Source organism: Arachis ipaensis, chromosome B03 (genome assembly GCF_000816755.2).
Source record: "Arachis ipaensis cultivar K30076 chromosome B03, Araip1.1, whole genome shotgun sequence".
NCBI classification, from domain to species: domain Eukaryota; kingdom Viridiplantae; phylum Streptophyta; class Magnoliopsida; order Fabales; family Fabaceae; genus Arachis; species Arachis ipaensis.
The window spans coordinates 110,457,870-110,478,487 of NC_029787.2; the positions used below are offsets into that span (position 1 = coordinate 110,457,870).

The 20,618-nt window shown below is 38.3% G+C and overlaps 2 protein-coding genes across 2 annotated transcripts; both read right to left on the minus strand.

Annotated features, from left to right (window-relative positions):
* On the minus strand, window positions 13,347-13,838 carry LOC107634605 (defensin Ec-AMP-D2). The gene is made up of 2 exons (XM_016338030.2): window positions 13,769-13,838; window positions 13,347-13,675 (listed from the first exon to the last, which is right to left on the minus strand). The coding sequence occupies exons 1-2, from the start codon at window positions 13,821-13,823 to the stop codon at window positions 13,506-13,508; spliced, it is 225 nt and encodes a 74-aa protein (XP_016193516.1). The 5' UTR covers window positions 13,824-13,838; the 3' UTR covers window positions 13,347-13,505.
* On the minus strand, window positions 16,238-19,407 carry LOC107630896 (patellin-3). Its single transcript, XM_016334178.2, has 4 exons — window positions 18,166-19,407; window positions 17,965-18,089; window positions 17,714-17,849; window positions 16,238-16,766 (listed from the first exon to the last, which is right to left on the minus strand). Exons 1-4 carry the CDS (start codon window positions 19,243-19,245, stop codon window positions 16,509-16,511), a joined length of 1,599 nt encoding a protein of 532 aa, XP_016189664.1. The 5' UTR covers window positions 19,246-19,407; the 3' UTR covers window positions 16,238-16,508.

Consider the following 20,618-nt stretch of genomic DNA (forward strand, 5'->3'; position numbering starts at 1 on the left):
TGGTTAGATGAAGAACAAAGTCATGGAAAGTAAGGATAAAAATAAGAATAGAGTGATTAACCCAATAAACACTGAGTGACTAGAGAGTAAACACAAAATCCAGTGAGGGTTCAATAGCTCATCAACATATATCTCTGCTTAAAGTGATGCGACCGCGTGATTGACGCGATCGCGCGCCTTAAGCGAAACGCATATGACGCGGACACATGACTGAAGCGACCGCGTGATAAGGAAAACTCCAGATGACGCGACTGCGTGACCCACGTGGACGCGTGACAAAGGCCACGCACCAGAAATTACAGAAAATGCTCCCAGTGATTTCTGAAGCCCTTTTTGGCCCAAATCCAAGTCCAGAAGGCACAGATAAGAGGTTATGAAGTGGAGGAATGCATCCATTCATGGGGAGTCTCTAATTAGTTACTTTTCATGATTTAGATGTAGTTTTTAGGGAGAGGTTCTCTCCTCTCTCTTTTAGGATTTAGAATTAGGATTTCTTTTGCTTTCAGGATTATCTCTTTTTATCAGGTTCAATATTCCTTTTTACTTATTTTCTCAATTTAATTTATGAATTCTTCTATATTACAGATTATTCTTTGAATTAATGTTATTTGAGGTATTTCAGTTTATGATTGCTTTCTTTTATTTATATTACTGTTGCTTCCAATCTGAAGACATTTTTATTCAAGTAGATTTACTTTTTCCCTTTTGGTCTTGGTTAAGAAATCAGTAACTCAGGAGTTATCAAACTCAACATGATTGATAATTGTTATCTCTGCTAATTGAATTGAACTTCAATAATTCCAATCTTTCCTTAGGGATTAACTAGGATTTGAAGATCAAACTAATTAGTCACTTGACCTTTCTTTACTTTAAGTAAAGGCTAACTAAGTGGAATTAAGATTCAATCTTCATCATCATTGATAAGGATAACTAGGATAGGACTTCTAATTTCCCATACCTTGCCAAAGTTTATTTTACAGTTATTTATTTATTTCACTTGCCATTTAAATTACTTGTTCCTCATCTTCAAAACCCCAATCTACAATCTTCATAACCAATAATAAGAACATACTTCCCTGCAGTTCCTTGAGAAGACGACCCGAGGTTTAAATACTTCGGTTATCAATTTTTAAGGGGTTTGTTACTTGTGACAACCAAAATATTTGTACCAAAGGATTTCTGTTGGTTTAGAAACTATATCTACAACGCGACTATTTTTATAAAATTCTTTACTAGTAAAAATCCCAACGTCAAGGTTCCATTCAACGGGGGCTCCTGGGGTATCAGTATACTCTGCGACAAAATCAGCTAAATACTGGGACTTGATGGCCGTGCGATCTTCGTACTTGAGGTCGAATTCGAACAACTCAATCGCCCATTGTAGGATTCTTCCAACTAAGTCAGTTTTTTGTAGGATGACTTTTATGAGTTGGTTGGTCCGTATTCTGATGGTGTGGGCTTGAAAATATGGTCGAAGTCACCGAAAGATAAGTATGAAGGCGTAGGCGAACTTTTCTATCTTTTGGTAGTTTAGTTCAGCCCCTTGCAAAGATTTGCTGATGAAGTAGATGGGTTGTTGTCTGTTTTTGTCTTCTCGGACTAGCGCTGATGCTATCACCCGACTTTCAACGGCGAGGTATAGTATCAACTCTTTTTCCTGTCGAGGTTGGGTCAGGATGGGTGGTTGCCCCAAGAATATTTTGAAGTCTTGGAAGGCTTGTTCGCATTCTGGGGTCCATTCGAACTTCTTCCCTTTCCTTAGTATTGCGTAGAAAGGGAGAGATCTTAGCGCCGATCCGGCTAAGAATCTGGACAGGGCCTTTAGTCTTCTGTTTAGCTGTTGTACCTCTTTCACGTAGGTCGGGCTCTTCATGTTGAGTATGTCTTGGCATTTGTCTGGGTTTGCCTCAATGCCTCTCTGCGTAAGCATGAACCCTAGGAATTTGTTGGCCTCTACTGCAAAGGTACATTTTGTCGGGTTTAGTCTCATCTCGTGCTTTCTTATAGTGCTGAATACTTTGGCGAGGTTGGGCAACAGTGTTTCTTCTTTTTGGGGTTTTTATTAGCATGTCGTCTACGTAGACTTCCATCAGCTTCCCGATGTTGTCGGCAAACACTTTGTTCATCAACCTCTGATATGTGGCCCCGGCATTCTTGAGTCTGAACGGCATTACTACGTAGCAGTAGTTCGTTCTCAGGGTTAGGAACGAGGTCTTCTCTTGGTTGGATCGATGCATTAGGCTCTGGTTGTACCATGAGTAAGCATCCATGAAGGAGAGGTACTGGTATCCCGATGAGGCGTCGACCAGGGTGTCGATGTTCGGGAGGGGATATGGGTCCTTTGGGCAGGCTTTATTGAGATCGGTGTAGTCTACACACATCCGCCACTTTCTATTTGGCTTTTTGACCAGTACAACGTTGGCCAACCACAGTGGGTACTTGACCTCCTTTTATGAACCCGGCCTCTAGCAAGGCTTGCATCTGTTCCTCCACGACTTGTGATCTTTTCGGGTCGAGCTTTCTGCGCTTTTGTTGCATTGGTCGAGATCCAGGGTACACTGCCAGTTTGTGGTACATTAAGCCGAGGTCTATGCCGAGCATGTTCGCTGCCTTCCATGCGAAGAGGTCAGAATTATCCCTTAGGAACTTTATTAGTAGCTCCTTTAGGTCCTCTTTTAGGTTTGCACCTATGTTGGTTGTTTTATCTCTGGTGTTGCCAATTTGGACATCTTCTGTCTCGCCTTCCGGTTAGGGACGAAGTTCCTCGCGAGTCTGGTCTCCTCCGAGTTCGATTGCATTGGCTTCTTTACCTCTGGATCACCCTTTAGGTTCAGGCTTTCATTATAGTAGCGTCGCGCGAGCTTTTGATCTCCTTTGACGGTGGCTATGCCTTCTGGGGTTGGGAACTTCATGCATAGGTGGGGCGTGGAGACTACCGCAGTGAGCTGATTTAGGGTTGTCCGGCCTATAAGAGCATTGTACGCGGAGTTCACGTCAACCACGATGTAGTCTATGCTCAGTGTCTTGGACCAGGTTCCCTTTCTGATGGTCGTGTGCAGTGGGATGTATCCGAGGGGTTGGATCGGAGCGTCTCCTAGTGATGCACATAAACTAGTTATGCTACGATTTAGGAAATTGCACGATCGGCAAAATTCCTTCCAGCAAGTGCACCGGTTATCGTCAAGTAAAAACTCACAATAGAGTGAGGCCCGAATAGGCTTTTGGGATATGCTCTGAGCTCCTTTTCTTGTAGTCCAAGTTTGTCGAAGACAGATTTGAATAGAATATCTGCGGAGCTTCCTTGGTCAACCAGTGTTCGGTGGAGGTTGGCATTGGCCAGTATGATGATAATGACCACAGGGTCATCGCGCTCGGGGATGATGCCCGCGGTGTCTTCTTTGGTGAAAGAGATAGTGGGGAGGTCGAGCGACCTATCCCCTTCTCCTACATGGTATATTTCCTTAAGGTGTCTTTTACGGGATGATTTGGAAATCCCTCCTCCTGCGAATCCTCCGTTGATCATATGAACGTGCCTTTCCGGGGTGTGAGGGGGACGTTCAGCCCGTCCGCCCTCTTTATCCCTTCTTCTCTTTTTTGGCTTGTCTGTCCTGTTGGCTAGGAATCGATCTAGTCTTCCTTCCAGGCCAGTTTTTCTATGACATTCTTCAAGTCGTAGCACTCGTTAGTGGGGTGTCCATAGATCCTATGGTATTCGCAGTACTCGACCCGACTTCCTCCCCTTTTATGTTTAATTGGGCGAGGTGATGGGATCTTTTCCATGTTGCATATTTCCCGGTAGACATCCACTAAAGATACCCGAAGAGGGGTGTAGTTGTGGTATTTTCTGGGCTTCTCTGTGGGCTGGTCCTCCTTTTTTCTTGACTCTTTATCTTTGTCGCGAGGTAGGTAGGAGAACCCAGCTTTGGAGGTTTCCCTTAGTCGGGAATTTTTCTCTATGTTAATGTATTTCTCAGCTCGTTCCTGTACTTTGTTCAGGGATGTGGGGTGTTTTTTAGATATGGAGTGGCTGAAGGGCCCCTCACGTAGACCGTTGATAAGTCTCATGATGGCCTCTTCTGTGGTAAGTTTCTGTATGTCGTGGCATACTTTATTGAACCTTTCCATGTAGCTTCGGAGGCTTTCCCGATCTCCCTGCTTGATCCCTAGCAGGCTTGGAGCGTGTTTAGCTTTATCCTTTTGTATGGAGAACATGGCTAGAAATTTTTTGGCAAGGTCGTCGAAGCTTGTGATCGATCTTGGTGGTAGATTGTCGAACCACTTTATAGCTGTTTTGGTGAGAGTAGTCGGGAAGGCTTTGCAGCGAGTTGTGTCCGAGACATCCGTGAGGTACATCCGGCTCCTAAAGTTGTTGAGATGATAGCTCGGGTCAGATGTCCCATCGTATGGGCTCATATCAGGAGCTTTGAAGTCTTTTGGAACTTTGGCTTTCATAATTTCTCTTGTGAATGGGTCTTGCTCCTTGTGAGGGCTAGTGTCGTGGTCGGATTGTGTAGTTTTGGCTTTGAGGTCGGCTTCGAGTTTTTGGAGTTTTTCTTCCAGCTCCTTGCACCATCTTATTTCTCTTCGCAGATCCCGCTCGGCTTCTCGTTGCCGTTCTGCCTCTTGTTCGAGCTGTTTGAGGCGGTCTTGTTGCTCACGGATGGCATCTAGGATTTTTGCATTTTGTGCTGGTTTTTGTCTTTTTTGGAGGGATTCGCTTCTTTTGGGGACGGAGGTGTGGCATCTGTGTTTTTTGTTGGTGTACCGTCTTCTAAGCCAGAGGTATGGTCGTTGTTAGAAGGGTTGTTTGCCATGATGTTGGGATGACTTCTAAGTTTCCCGGCAACGGCGCCAATGTTCTGGGGGTTACCTGAAATGGAGTGGTTGATCTCGGGCCAGACCTTCTAGTCCGCTAATAGCTGCTGTGTCCAACTTGTCGCAGCGGAGGAGCTGCTCAGTCCTTGATCACCGATGGGTGGTGGTACCTGCAAGAGACTCCGATGCTTAAGTCAGTACGGGCTTTAGGCAGGTTTTTTTGTAGAATTGGAGTATGAGTTATACCTGGGTGCACCAGTGTATTTATAGTAGTGTTTGATGATCTTCCTTTGAGATAAGTTTGTTATCTTATCTTATCTTTCGTGGGTGAGATCGTTATCTTTGGCTAACCGCCTTCTAGTGGTCGGTGGTCCTTTCATTCTGGGCCTCCTTGGGGCTCTGTGGTGATCTTCCGAGCTCTTTGAGAAGAGTTCATTGTAATGGGCTAGCCTTTTAAAGAGGCTGGTCCCTTGTCTTCGTGCAACCCAGACTAACGAGGGGCGGAAGTTCGATCAATTAAGAGATTATAATATAATAGAACAGCGTTGCGAGTATAGCTCTTAACCAGCAAAAATCCGCCTCGTCAATTTAGAAAGGTTGTCACAAAAAAAAAGTTTAGAATAAAAATACTGGGAGTATGAATCCTAGGTCGTCTCCCAACGAGTTGCTAGAAAGGGTGCTAATTTATTAATCAGGAGTCTTTCGAGAATTTTGAGAGTTGAATGACAGAAAATAAACAATCGTAATTTAGTGCAATGAGAGTTAAAAGAGATTTATAATATTCTAAATAAAAAGTCTTGACTGGGGGAATGATTAATCGGAAGTTCTATCCTTGTTGGATCTCTTAAGTGTAGTATCAAAAAGGTTGTTGTTTTCACTTAGTTAACCCTTACTAAATAAAGGAAAGTCAAGTGATTGAGCCAACTCTTATTCGCAAATCCTAGTCCTCTCCCTTGGGAAGGTCTAGCGTTAGTAAATACAGAACTAGCCAACAACTTTCAATTTAACCATCATTTAAGCCTTCCAACTCAAGTGTCTCCTTTTAATCAACCCCCATGTCAAGTAGGGAATCTACTCTATTGACATGAATATAATACTCAGAAAAATATAAGAAGAAGACATGATGAATTGAATAAAATAAATCTTGAAAATTTAATTAAAGATAAAAGTAATCCTTTTCACTAACAATCCATGAAAATAATCCAATTACCACTTTAAACAAGAATTAAGAATATGGAATAAATAAAACAGAAAGTAAGGAAACAAACTAGAATAGTATCTTCAACGGAGGTGATGACTCTTCAACATCCAAAAGCAAAAGCATAAAACTAATAAACTATGAATGTAAAGAGAACTTAGAGGAAGAGTAGTTTCTCTCTAGATTCAAATCTAAAAATCTAAAAACTATCCTAATGAGAATATGTGAATGTGTATGTCTCTGTGTGTTGAGTCTCTGCTTGTTCACTGGCTTTATTCTGTGTTTCTGGGCCGAAAACTGGGTCAAAATGCGGCCCGAAATTGCCCCCAGCGTTTTCTGTTAATTTTGCAGATCGCGCAAGTCACGCGTACGCGTCAGTCACGCGTGCGCGTCATTTGGCGAATTTCCTTGTCACGCGTACGCGTCGTCCATGCGTGCGCGTCATCTTGCAGAACTCCATTCCACGCGTACGCGTCAGGCACGCGCACGCGTCGCTGCAATTTTCTCCATTCCGCGCGCTCGCGTGAGCCATGCGTGCGCGTCAGTGCTCGTTGGTCATCTCCTTAGTTTCTTGTGTTCCTTCCATTTTTTGTAAGCTTCCTCTCCATTTTCTAAGCCATTCTTGCCCTATAAAGCCTGAAACACTTAACACACGAATCACGGCATCGAATTGTATAAAGGAGAATTAAAATATACTAATTAAAGATCTCTACGAAGCAAGTTTTCAACCATAAAACAATACCAGGAAGGGATTATAAAATCATGCAAATCATATGAATAAGTGGGTAAAGACTTGATGAAACCACTCAATTAAACACAAGATAACCCATAAAATAGTGGTTTATCACGAACCCTATAGCTCGGTCCAGGGTATGAACAGTTGGTGACTCAACTTTACATTGAAACCTACCCTATTTAGCATATACTCGACAGCTTGTAATATTCTTCTCATTAGCCTATGCAATGTCACGTTGGGCAAATTGATTTTGTCGAGCACTATTCACTACATCATCAGGGTTTTGCCCCTTATTAATTATTACGGGTGATTGACGACCTTTCAAGTGAGGTTGATTACCTCCTAGTGTATTTGGTGCCTTATAGTTACCCTAGATTGCTCCAATCAATTCATTCTTCTGCTTGTTACTTGTTCAAACTTAGCATTATTATTTTCTATCAAAAGGTTTAAGACAGTTGTCATTTGCTGAGTCAATGTGTTAACCAAACCATGATGACTTTCTACTATTTGCTGTCTAAAACATACTAAGGAATCTACAGTGTTAGGCAGCATTGTCCCTAACATTGGTAATTTTCTCGACCTTCTTGAGAACAATGGGCCTTTATGCATTTCAGTAGATGTTGAAGGTATAACGGGTGGTCGAACAAGGCACCTCCATTTGTGTTGATGATTGAATCGGCAAATCAACCTGAGTTGAGGTTGGCCCTACATATGATTGCGTCGACATTGACAAAATACCTTGTTAAGGTAGTTGTGATATCATGAGTGTAAAACTCAGTTAATTAATAAATAATAAACTAATTATGAGTGAATAAGGTTACACACTTAAATTTATAATTGGGAGAGATAAAAATATTTAGGATACGAATTAAAACACTTATCTTAAAGGTTTTGACCCAAGATTGAGCCAAACGAAACTAAAAATCAAAACGGGCCCATTGAGAGAGGGAGACCCACGGATAGAAGAAAAGAAGAGAGTGAAATGCCCGAAGTTTACTATTTATTCCAATCTTTTAATCTACATAACTTCCAAACCGTAGCTCCGATTGACGAGCTGTTTATGGCCACGAGTCGCTCTCCTCATCCTCTTCAATTCTATCCAACTATTGTAGTGAGTACATCCAAAATCTCTGCTCCATTTTTGAATTCTTTATTATTTTGCATTTTTGGGATAAATGGTGTTGAAATCTTGTGATTTTCATTCTTTAGGAGTACTCTAGTATGGATTTCAAGTGGGTTCCATCCCAAATTCGAGTGAGTTAAGGTAAGGAAGCTTTTTTTCTTTGGATTTTTCCAATTTTATGAATCCTAGGTTGAGGAAATTATAAATTTTGTTGTGAATAGCTTAATTGTTGAGTTGATTGTTGCGGGTTGATGCCTCATTAATTGGTGGAAGCTTGGATTGATTGTGGAGCTTTTGATTGGAAGAGAATTGATCAAGCTTGGATCCATTCCATTTGGTGAGGGAGGATTAAAGGATTTGGAACCGCCGTCTAAGAGGTATGGATTTTGGTTTCGAGTAGGCATTATATAAAGTTGCATGAAAAACCTAGGTTAATTGTCCCTAGGATAGGATTGAATGGAAATGGTGGTTGCTATGATTAATTGGTTGTGATCTATGAGTTGTATTTGTTGTTGAATGATATAAATGTTTATATGTAAATGAGTTTCAATATGAGATTTTAGTATAATTGCCTAAATGGTAATTGATGTGGAATTTGTGTCGGAGGCCGTGATAGGGTGAGGAATCCCCTACTTGGTAACTTAAGGTAAGTGGTGGTGTTGCTATGTTGCAATTTGTTGAAATAATGATTGATTTTAGTTTGGTTGTGGATTTTGGATATAGGAGTGTTATGTGTTATTATTGTGAAAGGATATATGATGGAATGTGTTAAATGAGTTATAATTGGGTTGATTAGGCTTGAAATGGTTAGAGATTGATAAATAAATATTTGAAGTGTTTAGAAATGGTGTTAGAGTAGATTTAAACTAAGTTGGATTAAGGACTAGTGAAAATTGGCAATTGTGAGAATTTAGTAAAAAAATTGACTTTTAACCAAATTTGACGAATCATAACTCAGCTCTCAAACCTTTAATTTTTGTGGAACTTATTTTAAATAAAAAAAATTGGGTTTGTTTGGTTTATGATGTTCAAAAAACGGACGAAAAATTATTTTAAACGAAAGAGTTATGAATGTTTGAAGATTTTGGTTTAAAAACTGAATTTTGCAAAAATTGGAGAAAACTGAGGTCTGCGTACGTACGTCCCATGCGTACGCATGAAATTTAAACAGAATTATAACGTGGTGGATTTTGCGCATTCGCACCATGCATGTGTACGCATGATTTAGGATTTATGCGTACACACGAGGTATGCGTATGCACGACTGTCCTATTTTTTAGAAAATACTGATTTTAACTGTTTTATCCTATCAAACCAGCTTTTTAACCCATGTAACCCCAATTAAGGTTTGATAACTAGTTTTTATGCTCTAGAATAAGTGTGAGTATATTGAATGGATTAAAGTGATATGTTTGAGTGAGATTGCGGATTTGAGAACCTAAGTTAATGATAATTAAAGGAAGCATATGGTTAATGAAGCTACTGAATACTGAATTAATTAAAGACAGGAGTAATGATAACTGATTGTGATCTAAATTACTTTTCTGGCAAGGTCAATGGTATAACCTGCTTGCATACTAAACCGATGTTTACTGTACTCTTGGCAAGGACGTGGCAAGGACGGTGGTGAATCCTGCTAGCACACTGAGCTACGTTATATCAGAGCAAGAATGGTGATTAATCCCGCTTGTTCATGGTTTTCTCTATCTGCAAGGTGCTAGGGCACTAATCCCCCAATCTGTATGGCAGTCTCACTTGGAAAAAATGGTATGATACTCATCTCCCGATTTATGCACCCTAATGTCTGCCTCCAGGAAAAGGTGGTAGGACACTAATCCCCCAATTATATGCCTCATAGGGATGCGCAGAAGATATATGATGTCCGAGTTAACTGCTGGATGTGTCGGGTTCTGCCAGTTTAACCGACACGTGAGCTCATAGCCAGTAGGACAGGCATGCATGATGTGCATCCATGTGTAATTTCTTGAGCATGCATCTTGTGTTTGGTTTGCCTAAGTGAATAATTCTGTTTAACTGCTAATTGCTATATATGTTGTAATTGCTCTTGATTGTATTTGCACCCTATTACTTGTGTTTGCTACTGCTAAATATTTACTGAATCATATGCTGGTGGACTGTGATATTGAAAAGAGAAAGGCCGAGAGATGTTGTGAAGGACTGAGATTATGAATTACTAATGTAGCGGAGGACTTAGCTTAATTACTCTGTTTTGGATTAGTGTGAACTTAGGCTTGGATCTTATTTGTTGGAGTTTAGGATTACCTAGTGGGTTCGTATAGTTTTACATTGTCTATTTGGAACTATTACCCTGCTTGAAACTGTTGGATTCTCACCCGTTTTGTGAATTTTTTGTTTTTTAGATACAGAACATGACGCACTTCACTGAGCGTGCTGGTTTCTCATGAACAGCAAAAACTCCTTTATATTTTATATTTTGTGCTTAGTGCTATTTATTTCTCCACTTTTGTATATGTATATGTATATCCTTCTTAGAGGTTGATTTTTGGAGAAAGAGGATTATGTGTGTGTGTGTGTGCGTGCGTGCGTGCGTGCGTGTGTCTTTTGTTTCTGTAGCCAATGCTTTATATCTTTAACGCTTTTGAGTGCGACACAATTCCTGTTTTACTTATCCTTCTTTCACAAGCTCCTAGTTAAATTATCTTTCCAATATATGTACGTATTTTTATTTTTAGGTGTCGTAATGCCTCACCACCTTTGATTTATGACTTAAGCATAAAGTTCTGTGTGGTAAGGTGTTACAATGAGTCTCGATATCATCGGTCCTAAATATAAAGGATTGACCATCATATATTGATATAAGTATGGGTTGTATCCTTATACAAAATCTTGTGGATTTATTCCAACAATTGGGTTTGACTGAACATTTGTATATATCCCGGAATAGGTAGATTAGCCAAAAATGGAAAATATCGAGGTAACCCATACATATGCTAAGTAGTCGGATTTCCTTTGACTACACTAGGAGAAGCCACTGAAGTCACATTTATGTTGTTCATATGCCTAGTCGGACTTCTAGCAAAAGTCATAGACTTCAGTGATTTGTAGTTGTGGATATAGTACTATTTCTTCAGAGTTGTGGTCTGACCCTTTTATTGGAGAGGACGACTAAGATGACATAAAAATAGATGCATTTAGACCACTATAAGGTATAAATTTATCACTTCACAAACGCATACACAACAACCACTTTAGGCAATGAATCTTACCCAACGTCCCACCGAGTGTGCCGATTTGTTTTGCCTAGATTTTACTTTTTTCGACTTTGACATGAGGTGTCAACCAATCCTGTATCAAGATCTCAATTCGGAGAGCAAATACGACTCCTCTTGCGGGTTGCGCTTAGAATTTAGAGATCGTATCCAATAGAAGTGTAAAAAAGAACAATAATTATAAAAAGCAAGTAAGAATGAACAAATGCAAACAATAAAGAATTGAAAATTGTAAGGCTTGTATTAAAATATGCAAAAATTGACAAAAGTTTGAATGAAAATAACATAATTTAAATAATAGAAAGGAAATAACATAATTGAAATGAGTGAAAGAGAACTTGGAGTCTCTCAATACTTACATGGACTCGTGACTCATATTTCCATGTGTCATGTGACTATAAATTTTTAGAGTGAATAGTGAGCGAGTGTGTGAATGAATGGAAGCTCTCCTAACTTATTGAAACTAATCTTATTTATAGAGAAAAAAAAATCATAAACTAATTGATATAACCTTACACTTCAAATAAACTTGCACTTCAAGTAATCTTGGACCTCAAGTAAACTCGAACTTCAAGTAATCTTAAACTTCAAGTAGTATTGGACCTTAAGTAGTCTTGAACCTCAAGCAAACTTGCATTAGACACCAAGCATAGACACCAAGCATAAGATAACTTTGACCATCAATCTTAACTTATTCTTATTTTCTTTAACTATAGTATTTCATGCATATCTGATCTTCGACTTTAATTGTTGAATTCTTTTCGACGTCGACCATTTGTGCCATTTGGCACAACAGTTTGTTTTAAAAAAAAAAAAGACATTTTTATAAAGATATCTTCACATGAAAATGACATTGTAAATTGTTAGATCATTCAATCAAACATATTCAATCAAATATGTCAAATAATCCAATAATTTAGAGTTTTATTTTTATGTAAAGATGTCATGGAAATATCTACCTTAAAAATATGGTATTAGACTTTTGGTATCTGTTGGTGCAAAATAAACTTCGACTAAATAATGGTGTTCGACATATATATAGCTCAAATTCAAGAATGAAGAGTGGCTCTTGAATAAGGGAAAGAACTCAAGAAGACATTTCAACATAAACATGCTAAGCTGAGTGTAAATATCGAAAGTTGAAAGAGTCGAAGTAGCAATGCTTCTTGATTTCATATCAAAGATGGAAGTTTATATCTTGACTTAGTATATTGACAAGAGTCGAAAGAGAATGCTGAGACTTCCTAAATGAGCCCCTGAATAAATGTAAATCGAAACTTAACGTTAAGGGGCAAAGGAGTTGATTGTAAAAGGTATTTTGATGATGAGAGTAATAGTCGAAATCTATGAAAGAAACACTTAACTGATTCAAAACCATTATGACGTCGAAATCCATGAAAGAAACACTTAACGGATTCTTAAAAAAGTAAGTGGAACAAAGGCAGTCGAAAAGTAAAGGTAAAAAATCCCATTTAAAACATGCTTAAAAGATTAACATAATTCTATTAAAATAACTGCTCTGAACGTGAGCTGAATTACTTAACTTTGAAGATCAAGTTCAACGAAAACGTGGATGAAGCTACCTAACAATGAAGAAATAGACATTAAACTAAAAAGAATTGGCAATAAATAAAGGAAGCGAAAATTCCTACAAACTCTGAAAAAATTCCTAGTCACGCTTATGTAAAAGAAGAAAATGGAGTGTGTGTGTGTGTAATATATATATATATATATCTATATGCTTCAATTTTTTAAGGTTTGTTCTTTGTTGGATCATTTATTTTTCCAGCATTCAAGCATTTGATTTTAGTTTCAAGTTCATTTCAAGTTGATGTTTGATTTTATTTTATTCAAATACTTTGAGAAATTCTTTTCGTAATATTGTGTCTATTCAATAATACAAGTTTTACATTCTCTTTTTATTTCGTGCAAAGTCTATTTTCGACGCCTATGCTTGATAAGTCCTAAGATCGAACTCTCCTAAGATAAGTTATATCTTGAATCTCCTAAAAAGGTTATATCTTGGATCTTGATACAAGTTTAGTAGACACATCGTGCAGAAATCGAACCAAAAACCAAGCAAAATAATATTTAACCATTTCACCATTTTTATATGTAAAGATAATAATTAAAAATTATTAGATAATTTAACCAAATTTAAATCATATAAAATAAAATTTCTTACCGCTTCAAGTAAAATTTCAACCAATTTACTAGATTCTGTTAATTAAAAGAGATTAATTTTCAAAACTATTGCCACTTGTTATTACATTATCTGAGAGTCTAACACATAGTGACCACAGTCATGGTAGAATTTATTTGCAGAGGAACGGAGAAAGTAGCAAAGTAGAAAACAGAAGTGGACAGGAGTGTGTTTTTGGATCAACAATTTCTAGTGCAAAAGCAGCGCTGACGGAAGCCACGGCATTCGCCACCTGTGAAGCCCTCACCATGGCAAACGGATGCGCAGTTTGTGTCGCTAAAGCATTTCCCTTTAAAATGATGGCTCTGTGAATCACACTTTCTTCCCTCGCTTTGCACCACCATCTCCTCTGCATTTAACACCCAATCACCAAAATATACTTAATTAATACATGCATATGAAATGAAATTATATATGAAAACTAGAGGTAGAGACATATTACGAGAAGCAATGAGAAGAACCAAACAAAGGATAAGCCCAAATCGTGCCCTCTCCATCCCCTGATTCAGCTGCTGCTAGTTTATTGATTTCAAGAGCTGGAGTGCTCCTCTATTTATAGGGGTTTGGAAAATTAAAAGGAATTAGTGTTGCTGGTGGATCACGGGATTGTCCAGATGTAGCAACAATGGGTTCTCAATTAATTTGTCCTGTGGTGGCTATAGGACACGTACGTACGCATCATGATATTCATTGCAAATTAATTTGTTAATTTTAATTTATGTAGTAGTATTAGATGGTAATTAAACGCGTAGCTGTGGCACGCACGGCACCAACAACCAGGGCCAGGGATATAAATTTTATTGAAAAGCGCGCCAGAAGCAGCGGTGATGAAACTGAAACCTGTGTGTTGGATCATTGTGCATTTGTCATGAATTGGCGACCACACTACACTTGTCTTCACTGGACCGCATGCAAATGCAATACATGCATGCTATCTGTTTCACGTGCAACTGCAATGGTGCACAGAGACTGAGTGCTCTTGTGACTCTCCCAAAAATGTATTGGAAATTTTGGATCTCTCTTGAAAACAATCTTTAACAAATATTATTACAACATTTATTCATTAACAAAACCAAAACAAATAGATAAATTTCCTAATTTTTATGATATGGAAATGGAAAAGGGATCTCACTAGCAGTAGCAACTACTACGAATTTGGGGCTTTGAAACATATGAATATGACTGAGCCCCTTCTACAAAGACCAAAGTTGTTGTAGACCCTGGAGTTAAATATTTCCTACCCAAACCTAAGGGCAAGTTCTATACTTTCGTGTGGTATCGGAAGCCCAGTTTTATTTTATTTATCTTCGCCCAACTAACTCTTTTTTTTTCCCTGTCAGTAACCGCAACTAAGTCTTTTAAATTACAAGGTTTTTATTTCTGGCCCATTACTATAGACGGCCCAGAGTTTTGTCCTTATATAAATGTATTTTTCATGACCAAATAAAAGTTGTATTTTTTCTATAAAAAAAAGTGGTATTTTTAATTGTTTTAGTTTTAGGAGCATAGAAGAGTTTATATTGATCATCGGAAAAAAAAAAAAGAAAAAAAAAAGAAGAGTTTATATTGGCAGTGGCAAAGGCAATTAGTGAAATGGCAGAAGGGTTTAGGGTTTGTCACTGAATGAGATTAATTTCTTATACTCTCCTTGCATTCGCAACTTTAACAGTTTTATACACTGTACCGGTTTATCATCATTCCAGAAGTCCTTAAGCATAAAATTTAGATTGAAATAGTATTTTTGTTCAACTTGACCAAAAGAACTAAAAAATAAATAAATAAATAAATTCGACACTTGCACATATATGAATAACAGAAGTAGTTGTCATCTCAAGAAAAATGATTGCTTCGTTTATTCCAGAAGATCTGATATATTATTTAACATAAGGTTTAAAGCAAGTTCATCTAATGTAATGTGTATAGTCATTATTCATTAATATAACCGAGGTTATTAGTTATTTACAGGGTTGATGAATGATGAAAAAGTACCAATTGTTCTATGCCTTTCTTTACCTAGCAAAAGGAAACAAAAAACACTTATGTAACTTTGTTGCCTCGTTGGTCTGAATGATGGTGGTGCCCCTCGTCCAGCACTTCATGCCTTAAAAGTATCAAAAGGTTACACACAGGTACGTATATAGATATAAAAGCATTTCTATTCAAATCTGATTAAAAAACAAAAAGGAAGCTAGATATGTTATAGACTTAGTGTACTAATCAGTGGGTTTTATGATGAAATTCGGTGCCAAAAAAAAAATAAATAAATAAAAAAAAGAGAGAAAGAGGGGGAGGAGGTTGTTAAAGTGAGCAATGTACTGCTGGGACACTAAGATTGAATATTTTAGGGTCCCTTGAATAATACCCTCGCATTCATCAATTTAGTAGAACACATTGTGCTAAGACAACAGGTATTAGGTATATACATGGAACTCAAAGATTCTAGGGTTATTAGAGCTTAGATAAGCCTTAAAGACTATGAAAAGAAAGGAGTATACAGACAGCATGTACATGATAGCCACAGTATGCATAACCATAATGATTATTTAATTAAACAGATTATATTACGACAATATGTGGTTGTCAAGCTAATGGGTACAGACTGTTAGTAACTTAGTATTATAAGGTTTAGGGTAACTGGTGTAGAGTCCAAACTCCAAACTGCAATATAATGTGACATTTTAGAAGGGGTATTGGGCCATGATAGTAATAATAGATAGATGTTCACATCAACTTTTTCATCCCTGTTTGCAAGTGGGAACATCGATCATGACTCCTCTCAAGCACATTTCATGCTTGATTACAATCCCAGCGACATACAAATAGATATAGGCCCCACCTATATATATTTACATGATTTGGATAACATCACATACGTATACATTACAAATAGAGCCATATTCCATCCCTAATATGAATAAGAAATTAAAGGACACACTCTTATATAACTCCAAGACCAATTATGCACCTTGATACTTATCTTCAATAATGACAAACAGCTACAAATAATAATAATAATAAATAGTAATAATGAAACAGAAAAACCACAGAAAGGGCATTATATATAGAAGATATATATGTATTTTTATATATAATTGATTGAACACATAATAATAACAAAAACAAAATATATATAAGGAAAAATAACAAAAAGAGCATGCATTCAATTCAGGCACTGCTGTTCTTCAATCAGAAGGGGAAGTCTTGGTCTTCAAGCGATAGAGGAGCTTCTTCTTCTTAGAGGTTGGATTATCAATGGTGAGGACAACTTTTCCAGCCTCACCAATCTTGAAACTGTTGCAAAGCACTGGTTCTTCTGATGAAGAAACCTTTCTAGCCTTCTGAATAATCACTGTGTAGCTACCTTCCGAGCTTGGAACAAATTCAGCACCATAGCTTACTTCCCAGCCTATAACTCTCAGCTCCCAAGAAAGCAAACATTTCTGCATGTTCCCAAAACAAAATTAAACTTTGGATTGATAAAAAAATAAGACTATAATAATACCATAACAGTTCTATGCAGTGAATGATTCATTTAACCACTGCACGAGGTTTTCTTTTGTAAAGTGATTTATCCTTTACACTGTATCTGGCTTCTAATAGTCTAATATTTTTTTAGATATATAAAAAAGAGGTGTAGGGTTTAAGTATGCAGCCCCCATAAATGGATCAGCATCAATGTCAACATCACTATCATCATTAGGTAGAAAGAGATCATATTATAGTAGCTTGTGTTGCAAACCCTTTTTTCTTGCAGAGACTTATTTTCTTACTCTTGAACATAACGCCTCTTTATTTTTCAGTAAGTATTTTTTTCATGTTTCATTTCATAAATCCTTGTCAAACGCCGGATATGCAACATAAGTATCTGACAAATTCATATTATTGTTTGTACAAAATATACAATCGGGCTAATCAAGCACAAAGTGGTCCACACGCATGTTTCATAGGTTAACTAAACGGTGAAAAAATACAACATAACTTGGACAAAGGGAATATTTTGGCTCTTAGCGATATTAAGAAATAAAGCAAATTAAAATTCAACAATTAATCCTGCCTCCTAGCTCTACCACAAAGGAAGTTAGAGTTAGACCTTTTCTTTTCTATGCTTGTTTTATTTATTTATTTTGCCCATTGGAATATGCATATGTTGTTTGTTTCTAGGTCTAAGTATTACTCCAATATTATATACGGCTCTTCCGTATACATACTCTGACATTAATATACGGAATTATAAAATGTTTGAAAAAACGTTTTCCAACAATGAAGTAGATAGTGTTCAACGGTTGAAGACAGAGGAATCCAATGCAATATTCCACGTTCCAATGTTTGGTTCTTTGGATTCTCGAAACCAAACGAATCCCGAAAATTACGAAGGAAAAAAACTCACCTCAGTAACAGGAAATTCCACCGTATGTTTCGTTGCTGGCTTCACTGTGATTTCCGTAACAGCATCGGAGTTTCCGAACTCCCCCTCTTTGCTTAGTCCACCATACTTCACCGGAAGTTGCTCTGCACTTATGTATCTGAAATAACCAAAAAAAGTACAAAGAGGGCACTTTAAAAGCTAAGCAGAATCCAAACAGAAAACTAAACGGAAAAGACAAGGAATAAGCAAAGTTTGAATCTTTTGGCCTTAACCTCAAAAGGGTGTCTGCTGATTTTGAAGGCCCTGCAAACACAAACTTGCTCTTGGTTCTCTGGGTAAGGAAAGGGCTTATCATTCTATTCACAGCAAGGTACCACCATGGCACATTGATGAACACCTGAACCAAAGGCAAAGAGGATCGTTTATATGACTTGTGATTTGCATGCAATTTGAGAATAACGAAAAAGATGAACCTGTTTGGCCACAAATTCAGGGTAATTGTCCTGAAGTAGCTGAAGGGCTTCTTTGGTAGCTTGTCTAAGCTCCCACTTGGCAAGACCAGGCGAGTTCTTGAGATCATTGACCTGAACAATGGTGGAAATGGCGCCAGGGTTGAAGTCCAGTTTCCTAATACTCTTCTCCAAGAACTGAATCCTCCATCTCAGGAACCTCTGCCTCTTCTCCTCATCAGAGAATGTCTTCTTATACAGCTCCTTGTTCTCGAACTCGCCGAATATGTTGTAACAAACAGGGTGTCCTTCTTTGTCGAATCCATGCATGAACACCACCTTCTCCAGTTCATCACAACCTAAATTCTCCTCCATTAGCTCATTGATTCCGAACTCTTTCCTCCACCGGATTGTATTCTTCATCATGGCGAAAGCGTCTTTCACTTTGAAGTCTCTGGCGCGCAGGAACTTCAAGAGGATGACGTCGCTTCTTTCGTCTGCAAGCAGCGGTATCCCCCAAATGGATACCTCTTCCGGTGGCAATGGCACGTCCTCCTTGGCTTCTTGGCAAACTTTCTGTGCCGGTCGATGTGGACTCTCTGTTGTTGAAACAGAGACAGCAACAACGGTCTCTTCAATAGCCTCAACAGTTTTTGCACCATCATCATCAATGGATGGAGCAGCCACCACCTTTTCTTCAACCTCAACCACTGCGGTTTCTTTCACTTCTTCTCCCACCTCGTCCTCGTTGTCTGTTTTCGTGGCAGGTTCAGAAACTTTTTCTTCCTCTTTCGTTTCACTTTCTTTCTCAGCAGTTACAGCTTCTTCAGGCTTGTGTTGTTGCTTGGGTTGGTTAGGGACAGAGAATTGGTGGTTATTAAGAGCTTCCTGAACGAGGCTCTTGAGTTCTTGTAGCGCCTTGTTGTGGGTCTCAGGGAGATCAGAAAGCTTGGTGCTTTCTTCCTTGAAGGTTCCTGATTCCGGAAGCTTGGAGAGGTGAGTGCCCAAAGTCACGGGCTGCTTCTTCTCCTCCTCGGCCTCAGGCGGCGGAACATGTGTAACCACCACCGCCTCTTGGTTCTTTGGAGCTTCCTCGGCCATCATCAATGAAGACGTTTAAGATGGTGAGTAATTTGGTGGAAAGGGGTTAGAGAACGAGGGTTTATGTAGAGGAGAACGTGCCAGCTTGGAACATGATATGGGACCCACATTCACAAACGTGGGACCTCTTCGTCTTCGCAGCACACCCCACGTTCTATATTTCTCTTTCTAATGCAATGTTCTTATCTCATAAATCAACGGCGCCATTGCCGCTTACCCACTTCTCATCATGCTTTTTCTTCTAACTTATTTCTTAAAACAAATATTCCGATTATTTTATAAAGTCATGAAATGAAATAACAAATCTGTATCTGTATCACCACTTTATAAAATATATTCAAACTCAAGTTACATACACATCATTTCTGCTCATCAAATTATTATCCAATAGGATGGACCTACATACCGTTGTTCACACCCACACCACTCTCATCTCAAATTGATTTCCATTTTCCAACCCGACACTCATGTTCGAGTTTCAATTTTAATTCCATATAATATATAGCATTTATTTGAAAAACGGTCCTGTAATGATAACTATACCGGCCCTTAATAATAATGAATTGAAGAAGAACTAAATATAAAACAGAAATACACCAACATTAAAAAGAGGGTAACTGGTCATTGCATTGGATCTCTTTTTCCTTTTCTTTTTTGGGATGACATAAATTTAAATTACTTTTGAATTAAAAAATGACCTGTTAGTAAGAATAATAATAATAATATATAATACTTTCATTGTTCTTTTACTAAATGACCCAAAAGAGGTAAATTTTGCCCTCCCACACTTGGTTAGCCAAATAACTTGACTTTCTTGTTTATATATGCGAGGAGTAAAAAATGTATTTGGGAACCTTCCAACTCTAAAACAAACAAACAGGTTCTTACAGGACAACGTGAAATTATGGAGTAATTATTAATTTATTATCTGTAGATAGCAAGAAACAAGAATACATGGATGTTCTTAAATTTTTGGTCTCGGTTAATGAGAAACAAACAAACAACAGGACAAGAAAACCAAAGAACAAAACACAGGTCACATTCTTCTTCAAAAGATTCAATGGTCGGCCCAATAATAGACTAACACATGCTGCTCCTTTGCCTATTAATAGTTCAATGAAGCCCAATGCAATGGATCATCGGCGCAGTCTTTTCTGTAAGGCCCATATGTTAAGGCCCAAAAGATGACAAAAGAAAAAGATTGCAAAACCCTAACTCCCCCGGGTTCCCGCTTCCTTCAGCCTTCAGCAGTTCGTTCGGCCTCCTCGAGTTCCCCTGTCGTCGCCGCTGCCAGCCTCCTCGATTACCTCGTCGCCACTGATCTAAAACACTGATCCGCCGTCTGCCCCTCGCGGCTTTCTGTTTCTCGTTTCTCG

Coding starts and splice junctions, on each gene's coding strand:
- LOC107630896 (XM_016334178.2), bottom strand. CDS start 19,245: ATGATGGCCGAGGAAGCTCCAAAGAACCAAGAGGCGGTGGTGGTTACA. Junction 18,090..18,165: donor CTGAATTTGTGGCCAAACAG/GTTCATCTTTTT, acceptor CCTTTGGTTCAG/GTGTTCATCAATGTGCCATG. Junction 17,850..17,964: donor TCAGCAGACACCCTTTTGAG/GTTAAGGCCAAA, acceptor TGGTTATTTCAG/ATACATAAGTGCAGAGCAAC.
- LOC107634605 (XM_016338030.2), bottom strand. CDS start 13,823: ATGGAGAGGGCACGATTTGGGCTTATCCTTTGTTTGGTTCTTCTCATT. Junction 13,676..13,768: donor GGTTCTTCTCATTGCTTCTC/GTAATATGTCTC, acceptor TGTTAAATGCAG/AGGAGATGGTGGTGCAAAGC.